The sequence below is a fragment of the Hemiscyllium ocellatum genome, chromosome 24, assembly GCF_020745735.1.
Source record: "Hemiscyllium ocellatum isolate sHemOce1 chromosome 24, sHemOce1.pat.X.cur, whole genome shotgun sequence".
NCBI lineage: Eukaryota > Metazoa > Chordata > Chondrichthyes > Orectolobiformes > Hemiscylliidae > Hemiscyllium > Hemiscyllium ocellatum.
This window is the reverse complement of record NC_083424.1, coordinates 26,391,296-26,415,266: the sequence shown is the minus strand read 5'-3', so window position 1 is coordinate 26,415,266 and position 23,971 is coordinate 26,391,296. Positions and strand designations below refer to the sequence as shown.

Below are 23,971 nucleotides of genomic sequence, written 5' to 3'. Positions count from 1 at the left end.
TTGCGTGCGTCCATGACAGCACGTTGTCAACAGCCGGAGAGGAGCCAACGGTCGGTCGCAGGTAGGTACAGGCTCAGTGATGGAGTTTGATCAACCTCTTCAGACATATCTTTGGCGTCGGGAAAACTTTAATGTAGACCTTCATTCCTAAAATGACTTGTCCAGTGACATTACTCGTGTGCCACTTCTCGCCCGAATATGCAGAAACAGAAGTTGCTGGAAAAGCTCAGCCGATCCGGCAGCTTCTGTGCAGAGAAGTCAGAGTTAAAGTTTCGGGTGTGGTGACCCTTCCTCAGAACTGATGGTAGCTAGGACAATGTCGGTTTACCAATGAAGAAGATAGGGTGGGGAGAGGGGATAAAGAGTAAACCATAGGTGGGGATAGAGCCCAAAGATAGAGAAGAACAATTAGACACACAAAGAAGTAGATAACGATCTGGCTGGGAGGGTGATAGCTGTTAACGCAGACTGTTAGTGGCTAACAATAGGTACTGTGTAATGACAGACTATGCGATTTGAAAAGGCCTGGTGTGTGTCGTAGAGGACGAGGGCATGGGGGAGTTGAAGCCCTAAAATTATTGAACTCGACATTGAGTCCAGTGGGGTAAAAACAATGACTGCAGATGCTGGAAACCAGATTCTGGATCAGTGGTGCTGGAAGAGCACAGCAGTTCAGGCAGCATCCAACAAGCAGCGAAATCGACGTTTCGGGCAAAAGCCCTTCATCTATTCTTGATGAGGGGCTTTTGCCCGAAACGTCGATTTCGCTGCTCGTTGAATGCTGCCTGAACTGCTGTGCTCTTCCAGCACCACTTATCCAGAATTGAGTCTAGTGGACTGCAAGGTCCCCAGGTGACCCTGGTTTCTGTTTTTGTTTCTGATTTACAGCATTTGTCATTCCCTTGGTTTACCTTGGGCTTGTGGCCCTCGTGCTAATAATTGAATAGTTCATTGTTTATCCAATATGGGGAAAAAGAACTTTATAATTTAGATTCAGTGGGATCAGGGGTGCTGTGAGGGTTTGGAAAGCAGATGAAGCCGTGTGACTCCCCATCTTCTGCGATACACACATCTGCTGGGGGTGCTTCCCATCTCGTACTCTTTGTCCTCTGAGGGTGTTTTTCCCTCCCTTCTCCCCATTCACCCTCCACCCACCTCCTGCTTCAGGTTCCCTCCAATCTTCTGAAGTGCTTTTCCCTTCTTCACCCGCACCCCTACCTCATCAAAGTGCTTCTCCCCAACCTCCCTTGCGATGCTGTTCCTTTTCGAGCAGTCCCTTGGAACTGATGATGACTTGCTTCCATTCTGGTACCATGGGTTCTGAAATGTCCAAGTAGTCCAATGCACCCATCTGCAGGATCTATCACATGTGAGGCAAAGCTGGTGCTGTTTGAATGACTGGCTGGGGAATTGTTTGGATGATTGAGGTTTTTACCCGAAGCTTTGATTTAATGTCTGCACAGTCCCACTGAGGTTTCTGCATGTGATCAGTGACTTTGCAAATGAGTCTTCTTTATTTCGGTCTCTACACAAGCCAGGTTTATGGGGATGTTTGACTTCTTCAAAGGTGTTTTAAGGACAGCCCAAAGCATTTCCACAATCTTCCTTTTGTGACAGGGTAGATAATTCTCTGATTGGCGATTCTAAAAATTAGGGTAACCCTATTCAAGAGAGATGTCATGAAGGGTGATAGTAGTTTGGAACTCTCTTCTCCAAATAGTCGTTGATGATAAATTGATTGCCAATTTTAAGTCTGAGATACTTTTGTTAACCAAAGGTATTAAAGGATATTGGCCAAAGCTAGGTATATGGATTTAGGCCACAGATCGACCATGTCTCATTTGAATGGTGGATCAGGTTCAAAGGGCTGAATGGCTGTTTCTATGTTTTTATAACTGACTTCTGATAAAACAGTTGCTTCAGGAGTCTGGTGTTAGGCTTACGAACAACATGTCTTACCCCATAGATCTAGTTTTAATTGATTAGAGCCTTGATGCTGGGCAAATTGACTTGGGAGATATTGTTTTTCAAAGTTTGTGAGAAGATTTGTAGCATGGGTGCTCGTTGTTGTGGTTTTGTTCACCGAGCTGGGAATTTGTGTTGTAGACATTTCGTCCCCTGTCTAGGTGACATCCTCAGTGCTTGGAAGCCTCCTGTGAAGCGCTTCTGTGATGTTTCCTCTGGCATTTATAGCGGTTTGTCTCTGCCGCTTCCGGTTGTCACTTCCAGCTGTCCGCTGCAGTGGTCAGTATATTGGGTCCAGGTCGATGTGTTTGTTGATAGAATATCACAGAAGCGCTTCACAGGAGGCTCCCAAGCACTGAGGATGTCACCTATACAGGGGACGAAACTTCTCCAACACAAATTCCCAGCTTGGCGAACAGAACCACAACAACGAGCACCCGAGCTACAAATCTTCTCACAAACTTTGAACACTTCCAGGCGAGAGATGCTAAGACAATCCAGGAAATGGGAATCCTGTGCCAACTGCCTAAGCGCCACATACGAACGACTCCGGTTCCTGCGCGAATGCCAAAAGAATCGAATCCTTCCACCATGTGTCAGATACAGACCCCCAGTCAACAACCCAAAAGCCAGAGACACAGCCAGACAGAACGGATTCAGGATGATCCAGGTAATGATTACAGACGAACACAACAGACTACACAAATACAGACAAGAAATTGCACGCCAAAAATTGTTAATTTGAAAAACCACCAATCAGGAATGGACCCGGACCATAGAACAGGCTGTCACCATAGGACAGAACAGGACCACCACACCGCAAAAAAACGGCACTAAAAGAAAAAATGGCCAAACTAACACACAACAGAGAGGACACCACAACACATAACTGGGTTAGAAACCTCTCCCAAAGACAGCTCACAGATATGGAAGGAACAATACTGGCCAAGGGACTCAACCATAACAACAGGGATGCCAAAACAGCAGACTTCCTAGCAGCACTAGAATGCACACTCAGATACAATGGACTGACAGAAGAGACACAACAAACAGTGAGACAAAATATCGTACCCCTGATAATAAGGAAAAGACAAACACACAACCTCAAAACCAAGGAGAGGGAAGCATTAAAAACACTAAGAAATGATAAGAACATAATCATACTACCAGCAGACACAGACAGAATGACAGTCATCCTGGACAAAGCAGAGTACATCCAGAAAGCGCAACAACTACTTGCAGATACCAATACCTACCAACAGAGAGAGTTTGACCCCACCCCACAGCTCACCAATAGGATAAACAACACACTGAGGAACCTGCAAAAAAACGGACAGATAACCAGGTTTGACCAACAGAGAATGAAACCTGAAAGCAACACCACCCCCAGATTCTATGGACTACCTAAAGTGCACAAATCAGACATCCCACTCAGACCCATCGTATCACGACAAGGGACACATCACACAAACTGGCTAAAGAACTACGGCAGAAACTGAAACACCTGATCAGCGGATCCAGACACTCTATACAATCAACACAGGAATTCTTGGACATCATCAGAAATATACACATAGACAAGGAAGAAACCATGGTCTCATTCGATGTAACAGCACTGTTCACCTCGATTGACAGAGAAACAATAGCCAACCTGCTGGACATACAGAACAGACAACAGGACGGTGAACCTATCAACAAAGACTGCATACTCAAACTACTGGACCTGTGCCTCACAACACACTTCACATTCAACAACCAAATATATGAACAAATCAACGGCACACTCATGGGCTCACCCATCTCTGGACTCAAAGCAGAAGCTGTAATGCAAAGATTAGAACAAACAGCCTTACCGCAAATTCAATCCAAACTCTGGGTCAGATATGTGGATGACATCTTTGTAATCATTAAAAACACAGAAATAGAAAACACACACCGGATCATCAACGCCACAATCACAAGAATCCGATTTACTGAAGAGGAAGAAAAGGACAACCAACTCCCATTCCTAGACATGATGGTACAGAGAACACCGAACAGAGAATTCACCACAAAGGTATACAGGAAAGCCACACACACAGACCAAGTCCTGAACTACGAAAGCAACCACCCCAACACATACAAAAGAAGTTGCATCAAGACACTGTTCAAAAGGGCCACAACACACTGCAGCACACCAGAGGTACAAAAAGAGGAAGAAGAACACCTCTACAATGTATTCGCCAAAAACGGATACCCCCGCAATTTCATCAACAGATGCCTAAGGGAAAGACAATGGAATGAGGACATGTCACAACACAAAGGACTAGCCACGTTACCATACATCAAGAACATTTCTGAACTGACAGCCAGAGTACTGTGACCACTAGGATTCATAACAGCACACAAACCAACAGCCACTCTCAGACAACTCACCAGGACAAAGGACCCGATACCCAACATGAGCAAAACCATCGTTGTGTACAAAATCCCATGCAAGGACTGCACAATGCACTACATAGGACAAACCGGAAGATCCGTATCCATGAACACCAACTAGCTACGAAATGACACAACCAGCTATCCTTAGTAGCCACACACGCAGGTGACAAGCAACATAAGTTCGACTGGGACAACACTACTATTATAGGACAAGAGCTGAAAATGTGTTGCTGGAAAAGCGCAGCAGGTCAGGTGCATCCAAGGAGCAGGAGAATCGACGTTTTGGGCATGAGCCCTTCTTCAGGAAGAAGGGCTCATGCCCGAAACGTTGATTCTCCTGCTCCTTGGATGCTGCCTGACCTGCTGCGCTTTTCCAGCAACACATTTTCAGCTCTAATCTCCAGCATCTGCAGTCCTCACTTTCTCCTATTATAGGACAAGCCAAACAGAGAACAGCCAGGGAATTCCTAGAGACATGGCACTCATCCACAGATTCTATCAACAAACACATTGACCTGGACCCAATAATCCAGCCACTGCAGCGGACAGCTGGAACTGACAACTGGAAGCAGCGGAGACAAACCACTTTAAAATGCCAGAGGAAACATCACAGAGGCGCTTCACAGGAGGCTTCCAAGCACTGAGGATGTCACCTAGACAGGGGACGAAACATCTGCAACACAAATTCCCAGCTCGGTGAACAGAACCACAACGATACTGTTTTTGGTCCAGCTTTCTTGACACCAGAAGACAGAACTTCGAACAGTACCACACAGAAACAGGCTCTTTGGCTCAACATCTCTATGCCAGCTATGATGCTATTCTGAACTGTTCTCATCTGCCTGTATCCCTCTATTCCCTGCCCATATCCCTCTATTTCCTGCCCGTTCATGTGTCCATTTAAATACCTCTTAAACATAGCTGCTTCAACCACTTACCATGGTAGTGCATTCTAGGCACCCACCACCCTCTGTGTTTAAAAAAAACCTTGCCTCACACATCTCCTTTAAACGTCCACCCCTTGCTTTAAATCTGTGCCCCCTAGTAGTAGAATCTCAAGAAGGCCCGCGAACATGCCAACTCCTTGTTGCAACTGTTGATTCTTTGTCCAACTGACTCTTTCCTTGTGTCAGCAGTTTTTTTTAACTATAGAGGACACTGCTACCAAATGTAGTCCTTTCTCCCCTTTGTCAGCCCCAAACAACCACTTCAACTTGTCAGACTATGAATTATGAACAACAACCTTATTTAATTTATTTTCTCATCCTTCCTTCCCGCTGAATTCCCCCAGAAAAAAAAATGTAAAGAAGGATCTTTTTAAGTGCTGACACAAGATGCAGAAATTGCCAGATGATTTGTTTCTATCCAGTAGTTAGTTTGTTCTTAATTGAGGCTAGAGAATTGTGGTTATTCCAATATGACATTCTACTATAGTTTTATAGACAGAAAACAGTGAGAATGGTTGCAATTTTTGCATATAAAGCTAGGTTGGAGGTACTTGCATTTTCCTTTGCCATTAGTTTTATTAAATCCTATTGTTAGCAAAACATCTACTAACTTTGGGAAGTAATGTTTAAAAATACCGTTAAATTGAATTCCATGCCTAATTCTTCCATTTATGAAATAGAAATAGTATTAGTACTAATGGCAATTGTGCAGATATTTGTCTTCTCATGTGCGGTACGAGTAATCTAGGACTATTAACAAACTATGAACATTGATTATCACTGTGGTTCACGTAAAATTTTGTCAATTATCTCAGCAGCAACTGCCAACGTATTAAATATCACTGCTATGTATATGGACTATTGGTTGAATACAATTTTCAGATCATTCTGTGCATCATGTCCTGTTAAAAATATTTTTAATCTAATAGCAGATATCATATAAGGTTAGGACAAAGTAAACTATACTCTGGCTGTAGGTTTGCTGGCTGAGCTGTAAGGTTCGTGGTCGGACGTTTCATCACCATACTATGTAAAATCTTCAGTGAGCCTCCGGATGAAGCATCGCTGGTGATTCCTGTTTTCTATTTATATGTTTGGGTTTCTTTGGGTTGGCGATGTCATTTCCTGTGGTGATGTCATTTCCTGTTCTTTTTCTCGGGGGTGGTAAATTGGGTCCAAGTCAATGTGTTTGTTGATAGAGTTCCGATTGAAATGCCATACTTTTAGGAAGTCTCGTGCGTGTCTTCTCAAGACTTGTAAACAATACTACATTTACTCTAAATTAGGACTTAAAGAGATATTTGTTTAAAACTGTTGAATCAACTTTCTTAATCTAATTATTTTCTATTTCTTGTAGATAAACTGCCCTTGTGGAGCTATTAAGTTATTGTGGTGGCATTTACGTTATATTGAATTAGTAGTTTCAATTTGCACAAGAAGATGCATTTCATATTCTGATTTCAAGACCTTTAAAATGACACTACTTTTAGGAAATCAAAACTGTTTGGATGGCTTGCGCAAGGATGTCACAGACGTACAAGGGATAATCATAGAAGTATTTTCACGTGTTGGCGCAGTTCGCTATCCATCGTGGAAGTTTCCAGATAAAACATCATGTGATTTGGATCTTGTTACTTTATTGAACCGTTTTGATTATGTAGAAGATGATCCAGAATACACGCAACATTCTCATATTGTGCTATTTGAATTGGTCATTGACAGGTAAGGGACAAGTTGTTCTTTGGCTTTTCTCCAGAAAATACCAACAATGCTCAGTAGAATTCATGCTGTAAACAACCATTACACACAGTGGTAGTGCCTCATGCACACAGAATGTCAACAAATGTTTACTTCCTTTTAAACAATTTAACAACTTATTTTTGTGCCTCAATTTTACCTAATAGAAGTGTCTTATTTTTCATTAATTGAGGTAATACTCAATGAGAATACGCCCAAGATCTACACTTATTTGCATTGTCCTGTTGCCGCTGTTTTCAGTAATGGTTTTCTTTTTAAGGTGTTGATTTGTTTTTTTCTCTGAAGAATGTTTTTGAAAATCACTCAAGTATTTTGGAAGTACTGAACCAAGATTGTCTGTTTCTTTTATAGTTATACTATCTCTGTTCACAGGCTGTTGCTGATCTTACGCTGCATTAAAACAGTGTTGAGAGATTTAACTTCCAGGGATAAATTTTGTGACATTTAATTAAATGTCATCAAATGTTATTTAGTGATCTGAAAACTTTGAATAATGAAATGACTATTTTCAAGAGAATGATTAAACAAAATAGTTTGTTTGTCCAGATCTGTTCATCTAGAAGCAATCCTTCCACTTGAAACTTTGTGACATATCCAAAACGGACAGTGTAAAGTCCTGTGATACTGAGTAGTACCATCCTTTCAGAAATCCAATTGAACAGTTCTTTATGGAACTATGAGTGGAATAGTGCTACATCAGCTTAAAGGGCTGAGTATCTTAGGGAAATCTTGAAGGTGGAGGAGAAAGTGAGGTCTGCAGATGCTGGAGATCAGAGCTGAAAATGTGTTGCTGGAAAAGCGCAGCAGGTCAGGCAGCATCCAAGGAACAGGAGATTCGACGTTTCGGGCATAAGTCCTTCTTCAGGAAGTGGACAAGAAATTAATTTTAAAAAAGGAAGAAGGGAACTGATGGGAAATTCTTGGTGGGTTTGGCACAAAAAAGATGAAATATGAGATTGAAAAGTTAGCATTAGACTGACTAGATGCTGTGCTACACTTTCTTTAAAAATACATATTGGCTAGCTGGGAGAAAGAATAATTAAGATCTAACAGTGATATGAGAGTCAACAATTTACAATATCCAGTCATTTGCAGAGCAGCAACCAAGAAAGCAAACAAAATACTGAATAACGCTGCCAAATTAATATATTGTAAATATGGAACTAAAAGTTTGCCTAACATACTCCACTTGTACCTTACATTGAAGATTGTGCTTAGTTCTGGTCAGAAAGGTGGGAGAGAAACATCCAAACAGAGAAGGGACTCAGGACTAATCCCACATGTCAGAGGACCACTTTCTGAGGATAGTGTTTAGTGTTTTAGTAAACATTGTTATACAGTAGACAATAACTGTATTCATATACAGAGTCCAAGACCACACTTTTACTGACACATCTCTGGAACAGGTTGGATTTGAACTTGGGCCTCCTGGTCCCATTAGGTCTCGGGCATTTCTTCTGACCTTGTTAAATTAAAACAAAGCATATGGCTTGACAAGACATCACAGGATACATATCATAGAGTCATAGAGCACAGAAGAGGCCCATCAAGTGTGCACTGACCTACCTAACTAATCCCACTTGCGAGTACTTGGCCCATAGTCTTGAATGTTACAACATTTCAAATGCTCAATCATATAGTTTTTAAAAGATTGTGAGGTTTGTCATGTCTACTGACTTCCGAGGCAGTGAATTCCAGATTCCTATCACCCTCCGGCTGAAAGAAATTCCCTCTAAACCACTTATCATTTACTTGAAAATTACGTCCCCTCATTGTTGATCCTTCGCCTAAGAGATGCAACTGCTTCCTATCCAGCTATGGGTAGGTGAGAATGACAGCAGTTGATATCAAGGCTGCATTTGACAGACTGTAGCATCAAGGAGCCCTAGCAAAACTGGAATCCATGTATCAGAAGGCAAACTCTGCACTTGCTGGAGTCACACCTGGCACATAGGAAGATAGTTGTGTTTGTTAGCAGTCAGAAATTTCAGCATCCAGGACATCTCAGCGTAATGACCTAGGCCCAACCATCTTCAGCTGTTTCATCAATGAACTCCCCTTCTTCGGAAGGTGGGGATGTGCAACTGTCAGCAAACAATGTTTAGTACCATGCATGACTCCTCAAATACTGGAGCAGCGCATGTTCAAATGCAACAAGGTCTGGACAGTATCTAATCTTGCGCTGACAAGTGGTAAATAATATTCACCCCACACAAATGCCAGGCAATGGCCAATTCTAATAAAAGACAGTCTAACCACTACCTCTTGAAATTCAATGGTGTTATCATCACTGAATCCACCACGATCAACATCCTTGGAGTTACCATTGACCAGAAATTGAATGGATTCACCACATGAACGTGGTGACTACACAAAGAGGTCAGATACAAAGAATACTGCAGTGAGTAACTTACTTGACTCCCTAAAGCCTGTCCACCATCTACAAGTCACAAGCAGGAGTGTAATGGAATATTCCCCACTTGCCTAGATGAGTACAGCTACAACAACATTCAAGAAGCTTGACACCATCGAGGTCAATGCAGCCAACTTGATTGACACCACATTCACAAGCATCCCTCCCTCCACCACTGATGCACAGTACACACTACTGTTACTATATACAAGATGCACAGCAGAAATTCATCAAACATCCTGAGACAGCACCTTTCAAACCCATGACCACTACCATCTAGAAGGAGAAAAGTAGCAAATACCTGGGTACACCACCACCTGCAAGGTCAACTCCAAGCCACTTACATCCTGATTTGGAAACGTATCGCGGTTCCCTCACTATTGCTGCGTCAAAATCTTGGAACTCTCTCCTTAAAGGCATTGCGAGGCTACCTACAACACACGGGCTACAGTGGTTTGAGAAGGCAGCTCACTGCCACTTTCTCAAGGGTAGCTAAATAATAAATGCTGACCCAGTCAGCGATGCCCATGTCCCACAAATGAAAAAAAACCTATCTAAAATAATTCTAGAGAGACTGGTATCCCGTCACCCTTTATTGATATGTGGAAAGTCCTTGATACTCATCTAGCTCCCTCAGAGTCAGTTCTCAGAGTGATCAGACTGTCTAACACTCCTGTTTTTTTTAACTTGTCAGCCAGGGCTCTATGATTGTCCCAGATTAACAGCCCTAATCAGGGAATTCCATTACAATCAATACATTGTCCATGCGTCTCATCATCTCATAAAACTCAATCAGGTTTCCTCTCTGCTATCTCTGCACTAAAGAAAACAATTCAAGCCTATCCAGCCTCTCTACATAGCTAACATATCAGATCAGGAAGGCCACTTAGCTGGAAAGGCCCGACACTTAATCCTTCAGAGCAACTATTTTAAAAAGGATTTCTGGAGTTTTCACCCCTATTACTCACTGAAGGCCCAATCTATGAATTCATAACTTTAAATTCTAGGCAAACAAGTCCAAAGATGTGCAGGTAGATTGGCTCTACTAAATTGACCATTGTGTCCAGGGATGGGCAGGCTAGGTAGGTTAACCATGGTAAATGCAAGGTTACCAATATTGTGGAATCAATAGACCAAATGGCCTGTTTCCATACTATAGGGATTCTATAAAGTCTGAGACTTCACATTTTCTACTAATTTGAATCCATAACTGCTAATGCTAATCTATATAATTTGTTCAAAGCATTTCTTTTTGCAGATTTACATTTTTTTCAGATAATTTACTATCTTACACACCCTTTAGAATCATAGAATTCCCACAGGGTCCATCAAGCCTCAACAACCCTCTGAAAGCATCCCACCCTATCCCTGCATTTATCATGGCTAACTCACCTAGCCTGCACATTCATGGACACTATGGAGCAATTTACCATGGCCTCCATCTAACTGCATGTCTTTGGACTGTGCGAGAAAACCAGAGCACCCGGCAGAAACCCGAGCAGACACAGGGAGAATGTGCAAACTCCACACAGACAGTTGCCCGAGGCTGGAATTGAATCTGGGTCCCTGATGCTGTGAGGCAGCAGTGCTAACCACCGAACCACCATGCTGCCCACTTTATACGATACCTTCTTCATTTCCATCTTTCAAGGTTGAAAAGTCTTATGCAGTCTTTTCTCATAATTCAGCCTCTAAGTAGGCATGATCTTTGTGGCAATTCTTATAACTTCCTCCAACATTGAAGTATTTGTTCTGAGGAGGAGTCACATTGAACTTGAAACATTAACTCTGTTTATTCACAGATGCTGCCAGACCTGCCTGCTGTGTTGCTTCAATACTTTCTTTGTTGTTTCAGATTTCCTACATTTTGCTTTTATTGAAGTGTCTTCTTTGTACCTTTGTGACCAGAAATAGATAATGGAATAGACATTTGGAGCCCAAAATGTTAACTCTGTTTCTCTTTCCACAGATGCTGCCAGACCTGCTGAGTATTACTGGCACATTGTTTTATTTCAGATTTGCAGCACTTTGCTTTAATTTTACTGGTAATTTTATAGGTTGACATGACGCAAACATGATAACCACAAAATCAGCACTGTCAAAATGAATTAACTTCGTGATGCTTGTTCGTGGAATAAAATGGCATCAAATCCGAGATCACAAAAAAATTGTAAATTGAATGTTATCCTGAAAACCTATTCAAATTGCTGTCCCTATGTAACTCTCAGACTGTTTCCCATTTGTCATTTTGATGAGAAAAAGGTATACTCTCTTAAGTTTAATGTTTTAAAGTGCTATCAAATGGGTAGCAGTTCAAGAAGACAGCTCACCACCATCTTCTTTAGGGCAATAATACTTTTTAACTGACTTATCTCTGCCAACAAAGGTAGGATACATAGCCAATAATGCCTCCACTCCACGAGTAAGTAAAACTCATTGGGGCAATGAAGTAACAATAACTAGAGTAAGTTTCTGATCTTGTGTTACAAATACAGGTGGAGTTTATCTGCATGTGTACCTTTCTTTTAATCTGTTTTTGCAAAAGGTTTCCACATTTGTGTTGGGTCCCATGACCTGGTTTTGCCAGGCTTCTTTGTTGAGTCCAATTCAGGCAATAGGTAGATTGCTTTTTCATTCAGTGGAACAAGAACGTGTGTGATCCAGCTGTGACATGCACAAACCTTTGTTAAATAACTGTTACATATGTGCCTCCCAACTTTAGTAATTACGCACACTTTATGGTCACACACATATTAGGAGAAGCATTATTGAGAGCTGGTATAGTCAATAATACTGGTTAAAATTATTTAGTGGTTACAATAAATGTATTTATATCATAAATTAAATGGTATTTAAAAATGTGAGTGTGACATTTGTCATTTTCATGCTTGTAATATTTATCTTCAGAATCCCAGAGTTCATGTTCTACAATATAGAACATAGAACAGTACAGCACAGAAACAGGCCCTTAGGCCCATCATGTCAACCAGGAGGCCATTCTAAACTAATCCCATCTGCTTGCACATGCTCCATATCCCTCTATTCCCTGCCTGTTCATGTGTCTGTCCAAATGTCTCCGAAATGTTGCTATCGTACCTGGTTCTACCAGCTCCCCTGGCAGCTCAATCCAGGAACCCACTGCCCTCTGTGTGTAAAAAAAACTTGCTTTGCACATCTTCTTTAAATTTTCCCACTCTCACCTTAGCTGGTATTTAATATTTCCATCTTGGAAAATAAACTCTGACTATCCACTCTATCAATGCCTCTCATCATTTTACATACTTCTATCATGTTACCCCTCACCCTCTGACACTCTAGCAAAAACAATCCAAGTTTAAACAAATGTATCCTTAGTTTATTGGTAGAGATAAGTCAGTTAAATGGTATCCTGAAAAAGTCAAGAGTATATTTTGATTCAGTAGAGTTCTATTGGGAATTGTGCTTTATGGTATAATTAGTTGTGTTTATAACAACTCTCCAAGCTGTAAATATTTCTAATGATGTGTACATAGTGGTTGACTCTTGACATTTGTTCAAACATAATTTTGAAATGCTATGGAGCATATTTCTAGTCACAGCTCCCTCAATGGCTCAATTGTTAGGGCAAACAGTAGATAGTTGATAAGCCACAGGGACAAGGAAAGTTCCACTTTGATCCATATTCTATGTCAAATTAGCCAATATCATTTGAGACAGTGTGGCCCATGCAGTACTTGTGTTAAGAGAATGGGAAAACTGGCAAACATTGTTATTTATGTTTGTATTTCCTGAAGGCTTGCTAATAAGCAGCAAAGATTTAAGTATTTGTTGGTTAATGTGTTCAAAAGAACCTTAAAAGTATTTTCACTGTTTAAAACATCTGCAACTAACTTAAAACGATATTCTGAAGTAAGTAGATTGCTGTACCTATTTGTGAAGCAACAAATTCATTTTGTGCACTTATTACAATTTTACCAATTGGATCAAAGAATATCTATCATAACTTGAATAAAAAACAGAAAATTCTGAGTAAAGCTAAGCAGAACTAGTAGCAGCTGCAGATACAGAAACTGGGTTAAGTAAAAGCTGACACCGCTGTCTTGAACTGTCCCACCTGTTCATTGTCCTTCCCAGCTATCCGCTCCACCCTCCCCTCCCAACTATCACTATCACCCCCCCACCATCTGCATCTACCTATCGCATGCCCAGCTACCTTCCCCCCACCCCAAACTCCACCTTTCTATTTATCTCTCAGCACCCCCACCCCGCCACACTTCTGATGAAGGGCTTTTGCATGAAACATTGACCCTCCTGTTCCTCAGATGCTGTCTGACTTGCTTGGCCAGTGCCACACTTTTCAACTCTTATGTAAAAGTTAACTGTTTTCTCCCCAAATGCTACCTGATCTGACTTTTTTTTTTCAGAATTTTCTGTTTCAATTTCAGAGTTTTCGCACCTGCAGTATTCTATTTCTCCAGTGTAACTGTGATCATCTTTTTTGACTTGATGGCAGTCAGCTTAATCCAACATTCCATTCTCTATCCTCCTCTTCTACCTTAAAGTCCCACCCTTCTGATCTTCTCTTGCCCCGACTTGGCCTATTAGATTCATAATCCTCTTCCTCATTTACACACTATCCCAATTCCACCTGACGAAGGAGCAGTGCTCCGAAAGCTGGTGATTTCAAATAAACTTAATGTACTATAACCTGGTGTCCTGTGACTTCTGACTTTGTCCACCCCAGTCCAATTCTGGTACCTCTACATAATAACTGTTAGCAAATTTATGTTGATGACACCCAGTTCTTCTCCTTCATCACTCTTGACTTCATAAGCCATTCAGTGTTGCTTGTCTGACAATGATTCAGTACTTCTTCCAATTGATCCTTAATAAGACTTGAGGCATACAATTTCATCTTCTTTCTGATTGCTCCTTTAAATTGTATCAGATAAGTTACAACCTAGTTGTCAAAATTAACCACAAGCTGAAGTTCTAATCAACTAGATTGTTAATTTCCAGCTCTGTAGCATCACCAACCTCTGTCCAATTTTCATTCACTATTCATACTTTTTAGCCACTTCTGGAATCAATTTCTCCAATGTACATCATGTCTTCTTCCCGAATTCATTCCTTTGTAAAACTGTAGCTCATTCCAACCTCTACTGCGTACACTACATCACCCATGAAGGCCTGCTCATCTATAATGCCTGATTCCTTTGCTGTCTTTCCTGACATCAGATTTAAATTCCTCAGTTACCTTATAGTTATCCTATCACTGCAATCTCCTCCAGCTCTACATTCAAGATTGTGAAAGCTATGTTTTTGATTCTGCAAAATAATGCAGATGCTGGAGATCTGAAATAGAAAATGCTGGAAGCACTTGGCAGGTCTGGTAGCACCTGAGGAGAGAGAGAGAGACAGTGTAATTGTTACAAGTCTAATATCTCTCTTCAAAACTAAAGACATGTGGAAAATTGAGTTTTCAACTGTTGAAGAATGTGGCAAGAGGCAGTGGAACAGAAGGGAAGGTCAAGGAAAGGTTTGAGGGTAAGGGAGAATGGAGGTCATAGAACCAAAATCAAAGGCAGTAGTAATGGTTGTAGAGAAAGGGCAAAGCATACATCTGAAGTGGATGTTAATACCAGAACGTAGGTCAGATCTGATTGAAAATATAAACATAGAAAGAAGATATAGACACTGAAATGCAGGTAGATGGATTTTGGAATTATCAAAATGGAGGACAGAGTTCATGGTTTAAAGTTGTTGAAATTATATTGAGTGCAGAAGGCTGTAAAATGCCTAAACAGAAATGAAGTGCTATTCACTGGAACACTTCAGAATACTTAGTACAGAGGTGTGAGCATCAGAGTAAGATGACATATTGAGTGGCAAGTGATTGGAAGGTCAAGTTAACTGGTGGACTGAACAGAGATGTTACTCAAAATGGTTACCCAGTCTCCATTTGGGCACATCTGTGCAGCAGAAACAACATCTTGAGTAGCTAATACAGCAGGCTAGATTGAAGGAAATACAAGTAATTGCTGCTTCACCTGGGTGGAGTGATTCAGGAGGGAGAAGCTAAAAGGACAAGTGTTACACTCCTGTAATTTGCATATGATGGTGTTATGGGATGGGGATAAGGTATTTTGCTTCCAATTTCCACCTTCTTCTCATCTTTACTTGGTCTATTTCTGGGAGAAAGTGAGGACTGCAGATGCTGGAGATCAGAATCAAAAAGTGTGGCGCTGGAAAAGCACAGCAAGTCAGGCAACATCCAAGGAGCAGGACAATCAATGTTTCAGGTATAGGCCCTTCATCAGGAATTACCTTTCCTGATCAAGGGCTTATCCCCAACACATTGATTCTCCTGCTCCTCCCCTGCTGCCTGATTTGCTGTGCTTTTCCAGCGCCACACTTTTTGATTCTGATCTCCAGCATCTGCAGTCCTCATTTTCTCCCAGAAATAGACCAAGTAAAGATGAGAAGAAGATGGAAATTGGAAGCAAGATTGATCAACACTTCCAGTCCCAGATGAGAGCAAGATACAAAACCAGTACAGTCTTTGATGTACTAGAAAATGTTATGTGAGGGGACTTAAGGAGGAATACCACAACAATACTATTAATCTCATTTTCAATTCGCTCTCCAAAATCTCCTGCTTGTGATTTCTGTATATATTTCCCTCTATGAAATGTTCTGGTACCCTTTCTGCAGTTAAAATGTATAAAATTGCAAGTTTACGAATAAATCTTTTGCTGTACTTATTGACCACCAGATGGCATTGTTGCATTTTGAAAGATCCGTTTTTGAGCAACTGAGCAAGCAGCTGACAATGGCACAGGTCAATTAAGTCAGAGGGTTTTTCCCAGGGTGAAAAGGTTAACTACATGAGGGCAAAGGTTCAAAGTGAGAGGGGCAAGTTTAGAGGACAAGTGCAGGGAAAACTTTTCCAACAGAGGGTGTTGTATGCCTGGAACACACTGTCATTGGAAGACAGTGGAAGCAGATACATTAGCAACAATTAAAGTGTATCTTGATAGGCACATGAATGTGAGCTGAACACAGGGATAGAAACCATATATGGGTGGTAAGTAGTGGGTTGAAATAAGACTAGGAATCGACACAGGCTTGGTGGGCCGAAGGGCCTGTTCCTGTGTTGTATTGAATTAATTGAATATAATAATTCTGGAAATGTACAAGACTACAGGCATAAGTTAACAAAAGGTTTTCCCCAAATGTACACCAAAAGCCAACACTCTAAATGCAGCTTCCACAGACTGGTGAGGTAACAGTGAATGCAATTTGCACTTGCACAACGTTGGAATATTTTAACCATGCAGGAACAACCCTATTTACAGTATCTTGGATCTCAATCTTACATTAAATTGTCATCATTTGCATCTTCCCTTGACCCATCTTTTGTTTCTTTACTGGACCCGTTCCCACCTCATTCTGTCATCAGCCCTTTTGTCATTTCACCATCCACCCTGTCATGGACCTTTCCTTTTGTCCCTTTCTCCCTTTCCCCTCTCTTCTGCCTTTGTGTCTGCTTAACACGTCAAATGTGCAACATGGTCCAACTCTGACAAAAAGACACACAGTTGAAACAAAAACAGAAATTGCTGGAAAAATTCAGCAGGTCTGGCAGCATCAATGAGAAGAAGGCACAATGAACATTTTGAGTCTGGTGACCCTTCATCATAACCTGTTGGTTTAGGAAAAACTGGTATTTATACTGAAGCCGAATTGGGGGTGGGGGGAAAGAGATAAACAGAATTTTGGGACAGAGCCTAGCGCAAGAGTGAGAGATATGAGGAGTAGGTAAACAAGGAGATAATAGACAGCAGGCCAGGACAGAAGCAAAGCTGAATAAGAGATAATGAAAACATGGAAGAATGGAATGAGACTGTAAAATAATTGAATTCAATGTTGAGTCCTAGAGGCTGCAGGATCCAAAAGTGGAAAATGATGTGTTGTTCTTTGAGCGTGTTGTTCTTTGCACTTGTGCTGAGGCTTGCTGGAACATTGCAGCAGGACTACAACAAAAATGTTGGCAAAGGAACACAATAGTGTGTTGAAGTGGCAGGCAACTGGAAATTTGGAGTCATTTTCTGTGGATAGAACTCTGCTCCTTCACCTGGAAGGTAAATTTGGAGAAGTGGGCTGAATGGAGTTGAGGGATGATGAGCTCCGAGGCTGTTGTGAGGAGATCACCAGAAGAGATGTGGTTGGTGATAGTTGTGGACACATGTCCTGATGTTTGATGATGGGGTTACGGGCTAGGGTAGATAGGAAGAGGTGTCCATGAGTTGGTGCTCAGCTTCCACATGTAGAAGTCAGTGTGCCACATAACAACAGCACCACTCTTGTTGGCAGGCTTGATGACAAAGTCAAGATTGGATCCAAGAGCATGTAGTGCAGTCAGTTCAGAGGGAGGTAGGCTTGAATGGGTGAGAGGGGCAGAAAAATTAAGGTGACTGATGTTACATTGATAGTTCTTGATGAACAGAGTGCAGGTAAAAGGCCAGAGGGAGAGGTCCAAGTGGAAGGAGACTTTTGGAGGTAGGTGAAGGCGTTTGTGAGATTGAAAGAGTACTCTTGTCAAAAGAAATGGGCACAAAGGTGACATCATCGTTCCTGAAATTCATTGAGGTAGGGTGTAAAAGGATAAAACTAAGACCTTTGCCGTGTAAAGAAAGATCAGTTTCAAAGACTGGAAGGAATAGTAAATACCCAACAAGTGGTGGGATCAGGAGAAAGCATGGAGTCCTGGAGAAAAGGAGGAGAGTGATGTTCCAGAGCAATGTGGGTATCTCAAAGTTGTTCCAGGTTGTGTTCCTTGAGGTCTGACAGGGAGAGAAAAAGTTTCTTGTTAGAACTCCGAACAAACTGGAAAATTAAACTGGGAGGCCAGCACAGCTCTGAGACAGTGTGAGGCAGTGCTGATGGACAGAGAAAGTTTGAGAGTACGAATATTACACTACATGGCACTAAGGTTGGACTCAGCGAAAACAACTGTTTGAGGAACATTGTACGTTATGGAGATTGTTGTGATTCTAGGTGGATCCCAAAATTAAAGATGAAACTGGTGTTTCACTGGGCACGAAAATGTTAACTCTGTTTACTCTCCACAGAGTTCCAGCATCTGCAGTTCTTTGTTTTATTACAAAGACGCAACATTCACTTTGTTTCTCTCTCAACTAACTTTCTGAGTATTTTCAGCATTTTGTGTATAAATCTCCATTTTCCAGCATTTACATTATTTTGCCTTTTGTACCTTGAAAAATGAATATTTGAAGCACATTTGTGTTACAAAAACGCATAAAAGCAAAAAAAATTCATCATGAATATAATATGTTTAAGTGAACCTGATGTGACTTGTATGGAAATCTATTGCTGTGTTCAAGAATTTCCCTATGTATAGGATGTGGCTCAATCAATAATATCAGAGAAGTAGGTCTGAGGATGTCGACATTTCAGACCAAGGGATCACCACGTGAATAAAACGTTGCATTTACCCATTAAAAACCTGTGAAGGGCTCTTGTGGTAGTATCCATACCTCTGAACTAGGAGGCCTGGGTTCCAGCCCCACTTGTTCCAGAGGTGTGTAATAACATTCCTGAACAGGTTGATTAGAAAATAGGTTAAATAAAAGAAATTGAAAAAAAAAAGTAAAACCTTGAACTGCCTGCTTGGGAACATCACCACTGCATTACAGAGCATCCCCATTGAAATAGTGGATAAAGTGTAATGTTAAAGCCTGAACCCAGAATCACACCAGATGTGAATGAATATCCAACGACAAGTTGTGGTTGTACACTTTCTCACTTGTAACATGATTTCCTGAGGTCCGTTGGCCAAACAGCTCTTGGGCTCATTTGAAATCATGCCATTTTTATTGTGTTTGCAATGGGACCCCTCAAAGGATAATTAATTACAACAGATAGGGTAGAATTTTAAGCACTCGAAAACCATTCATTTAGTATTGAAATTGAGCACATACAATAAGAACATTTTCTTCTATAAATAGTTGGAATTTACTTCAGTACAACAGACTTGCCTCCAAAGTTGTGTTTTCTGTGTGGCGTTGTATGGACAAGATCTGTGTGTCAGAAATAGCATTTCTAGCTCCCTTGTAAATCGCATCTTGCATAATTCACGTAAAATTATTCTAACACCTACCTTATCTGCTGCAGACAGTTGTAAATATACAAACAAATACCAAGGGAACCTTAGCAACTGTACAAAAAAATGAAATTGGGAAAACATATAATGGTATGCTTAATTTAATTGATAGGATAACAATGTGACATCATCTATGCTGAATGATTAACCAAATATAAAACTACACTGCAGTGTAAAACTGGCACTACAAAATGACGCGTTATATTTATCTTTTTTCCAAGTATTGGTTTATACAATGGATTGAATACATTGTAATAAATTCTCTCCTATTTACAAAAAACATAATTTTAAATTAAAACCTTGTATACTTAAGATATTAAATTGGAGTAGAACTAAAAAGTTAATATGATCACTATTCTAAGTATACCTTGTATTTATTTCTGTAGGTTGGTGCTATTGCTGCAGAGTTTCACACACTATGTTGATCTTCTTACAAAGGAACAGTGTATTCCTTCCTCTAAGTCAGTAGGTCCATCCATGTCTGTTGGCTTGGTAGTGAAGAAATACTGGAACAGCATGCTCAAACTGGGGAACCTCCACCAACAGGTTGGATTTCTTCAATTTTGTTTAGTGTTCATTTTCACAATATTTGTAAAACTCCTCTGCTTTTAATTCCTTGCCTGAAATCATAATACTGAAAGTTAAACAGGGAGTAACGAAAAGAAATTGTAATTCAAATGCTTTGCAATCTGACTTTTTGAAACATGTTAAATTATTATTCTCTTGCCCTTCATATCAGAATTAAAGGTGGACATTCAGTGGACAAAGTATAAAGTTATCAGTCAACAATAAGCAAGGTTTAAAAAACTGGCAGACTAAATTAATCAATCTTTCCAGATCTAGCAAACTGGAATTACCACAAAACATACCAACCCGATTGCTCAGATTTCTTAAAGTTATACATAACTTCTTTGTAGTGTCCTTCTTTGTTTGAATAATTTATGAAACAAAAATAAAAACCATAACAAATATATTTAAAAATGGGCACAATTCTGAAAAGAGATGGTTTAATGTTAGAAATGCTTGCAGAAACTCCCAACTGCCTCCCATTTATCAGTCTGGGTGTAGGAAATTTCTGATTTTATTAATAAGTTGGGGTGTAAAAGAATAAAGACTTGCATTTATGCAGCACCTTTCACAACCTCAGGACATTGGAAAGCACCAATGAAATTTTATGATAGTCACTGTTGCAATATAGCAAAATACAACAGCCAGTTTCTGTATGTGATTTTGGTTAAGAAATAAATATTGATCAAAATAGTTACAAGTGTTAATCTGGTCAATATTCATCTAGTAATGTAGGAGGTAGGAACTGGTCTGTCTTCCACACTACTTTATTCGCACTCCTCAGTCCAGCATAAACATTGACTCTGAATGTGTTCAGTCTCTGAATAAATTGCATGGAAAATTGAAAAGTCCAGTAGGCACAATCCTGCATCTGGAACCCTCTGAGAAAACTCCTAAATGTAATAGTTAGTCAGGAAATGTTAGAAGTTTAAAAACCTTCTGTAACTCTTAAACTGAATCCCTGACTCTCCATAGCACCTGCTGCGCCTTTCCAGCAACACATTTTCAGCTCTCCATAGCACCCCCAACTTTACTCGCCCTGATCCCTATATGCCCCACCATTTCCAACAATTGTCACCTCTCCTGAGATCCAACCCTACTGATCCAACCTGATTCACACTCCTAGTTCCAACACAATAACCCCCATCGACTTGACATCTCCCACCCGGACTCTCCCTTATACGCCCTAAGTACTCATCTGCATTCTTGGCAACCAACCCACCACACCCACTTAACATACAAATACTTCACCTTCCTGGCACACTAACTCCTCAATCCTGTCATTTCTCACCTACTCAAGCTATACTCCTCATTTAGGAGAAACTGAGGACTGCAAATGCTGGAGACAGAGTCAAGAGTGTGGTGCTGGAAAAGCGCAACAGGTCAGGCAGCATCCGAGGAGCAGGAGAATTGACTTTTTAGGCATAAGATGTTCTTCAGGAATTAGGCTTGTGGGTCAGGGCTGAGAGATAAATGAGAGGTGGGGTGGGGTTGGGGGGAGGTCCTGGGAAAACAATAGGTGGACAAAGGTAAGGGAGAAGGTGATAGGTTGGGGGGATAGTGATGGACGGGTCTGGACGGTGGTGCCAAGTTGAGGCTTGGGACTGGGATAATGTGGGGGGAGGGGAAATGAGGAAGCTGTTGAAATCCACATTTATCCCTTGTGGTTGCAGGGTCCAAAGGCGGAATATGAGGCGTTTCTCCTCCAGGCGTCGGGTGGCAATGGTTTGGTGGTGGAGGTGGCCCAGGACCTGAATGTTCTTGATGGAGTGGGAGTGGGAGCCACGAGGTGGTGGGGTTGGTGGTTGCGTTGTCCCGGAGATGTTCTTTGAAATGATCCGCAAGAAGGCGTCCTGTCTCCCCTATGTAGAGGAGACCTCACTGGGTGCAATAGATGCACCTCTTTTGCCTTACAAACTTGCCCTTTCACGATAGCTTTCAAAGTGTCTACTGGGCAACTTCTAAATACTGCACTTAGTGTTGTAAAAGGGGGTGTTGTTTCCACACTGATTCTCTCCACTGTTCGATTCAGTGATTCCTGGATAAATTTCTAAATAGGAGGCCCTTATCCAGGAATCTCCTGACCAAAAGTCATTAAAAGAGACGTGGGTATTTTGTGATCTGGTCGGGTTTCAATAATGGATTATGACATGGATCAGAATTTCTGGGCCAATCTGTTCTCCTTCACACATTTTGTAAAGTGCCATTATTCTAAGAACGGCAACGTTTGGTAGGTATGTTTCCATTAGCCTCTACTTAATATAATAGTTTTTTTTTAATATCCATGATAAGAATGCCATGTCAACTGCCTTAAAAAATGCAACCATTTCAGCAGCAGAGCACTTTCTGTCAGTCCCATTTTCTTGGTTCCCAAGCCAAGGTGCAACATTTCCTTTTTTCCAATAACACACATCTTGAAACTACTTCAACTTGAAAACACACCTTTACAAGAGGTATCAATAAAACCAATTATTTTTATATACTCATCAAAAGATGAAAATTTCAGTTCATGTTTCTTCTTTTTTAAAAATATTTCATTTACTGGTGCAAGTTCTTTGACCTTGTCATTATAGTACTTGAGTTCTCAGATATCAAATCTTACAACTGATTTGTGTGTGTCCAGTCAATTCAGTTGTCTAATTAGACTTTGCAGATGGTCCATTTCAGCTTTGAAATCAGCTGTGTCTTTTCACGAGGACTTGCCGCAAAATTGTCTGTGATAGGGTTAACATACTTGTAAGTCGAATTATTGAAGCTAGATAACAGCTGCCTCTCTCAACCTTATTTTCAACCCAATATATCTAAAAGCCTGAGAAGCCTGACTGTGAATCTTAAATCCTGTTCTAATCCTAATATTAACTTTTTTTCAAATCAGTGAGCACCATTTCATGGTTAGATCTCATGGAATAAAGGGAGAACTAGCCATTTGGATACAGAACTGGCTGAAAATGAGAAGACAGAGGGTGGTGGTGGAGGGTTGTTTTTCAGACTGGAGGCCTGTGACCAGTGGAGTACCACAAGGATCGGTGCTGGGCCCTCTACTTTTTGTCATTTACATAAATGATGTGGATGCGAGCATAAGAGGTATAGTTAGTAAGTTTGCAGATGACACCAAAATTGGAGGTGTAGTGGACAGCGAAGATGGTAACCTCAGATTACAAGAGAATCTTGACCAGATGGGCCAATGGGCTGAGAAGTGGCAGATGGAGTTTAATTCAGATAAATGCGAGGTGGGAAAGCAAAACTTAGCAGGACTTATACACTTAATGGTAAGGTCCTAGGGAGTGTTGCTGAACAAAGAGACCTTGGAGTGCACGTTCATAGCTCCTTGAAAGTGGAGTCACAGATAGATAGGATAGTGAAGAAGGCATTTGGTATGCTTTCCTTTATTGGTCAGAGTATTGATTATAGGGGTTGGAGGTCATGTTGCAGCTGTACAGGACATTGGTTAGGCCACTGTTGGAACATTGCCTGCAATTCTGGTGTTCTTCCTATTGGAAAGATGTTGTGAAACTTGAAAGGGTTCATAAAAGATTTACAAGGATATTGCCAGGGTTGGAGGATCTGAGTTACAGGGAGAGGTTGAACAGGCTGGGGCTGTTTTCTCTGGAGCGTCGGAGGCTGAGGGGTGACCTTATAGGATAAATAGACAAAGTCTTTTCCCTTTGGGGAGTCCAGAAGTAGAGGGCATATGTTTAGGGTGATAGGGGAAAGATATAAAAACGACCTAAGAGG

At 41.0% G+C, this 23,971-nt stretch overlaps 1 protein-coding gene across 1 annotated transcript; it reads left to right on the top strand.

Moving 5' to 3' along the window:
• The first annotated feature begins 38 nt into the window (after window positions 1-38).
• ccdc157 (coiled-coil domain containing 157) lies at window positions 39-7,059 on the top strand. The gene is made up of 2 exons (XM_060843969.1): window positions 39-61; window positions 6,691-7,059. Exon 2 carries the CDS (start codon window positions 6,808-6,810, stop codon window positions 7,057-7,059), a length of 252 nt encoding a protein of 83 aa, XP_060699952.1. The 5' UTR covers window positions 39-61; window positions 6,691-6,807.
• The last annotated feature ends 16,912 nt before the right edge of the window (window positions 7,060-23,971 follow it).

What these genes read in the sequence shown, in the direction of transcription:
- ccdc157 (XM_060843969.1), top strand. Translation starts at nt 6,808, where the DNA reads ATGACACTACTTTTAGGAAATCAAAACTGTTTGGATGGCTTGCGCAAG.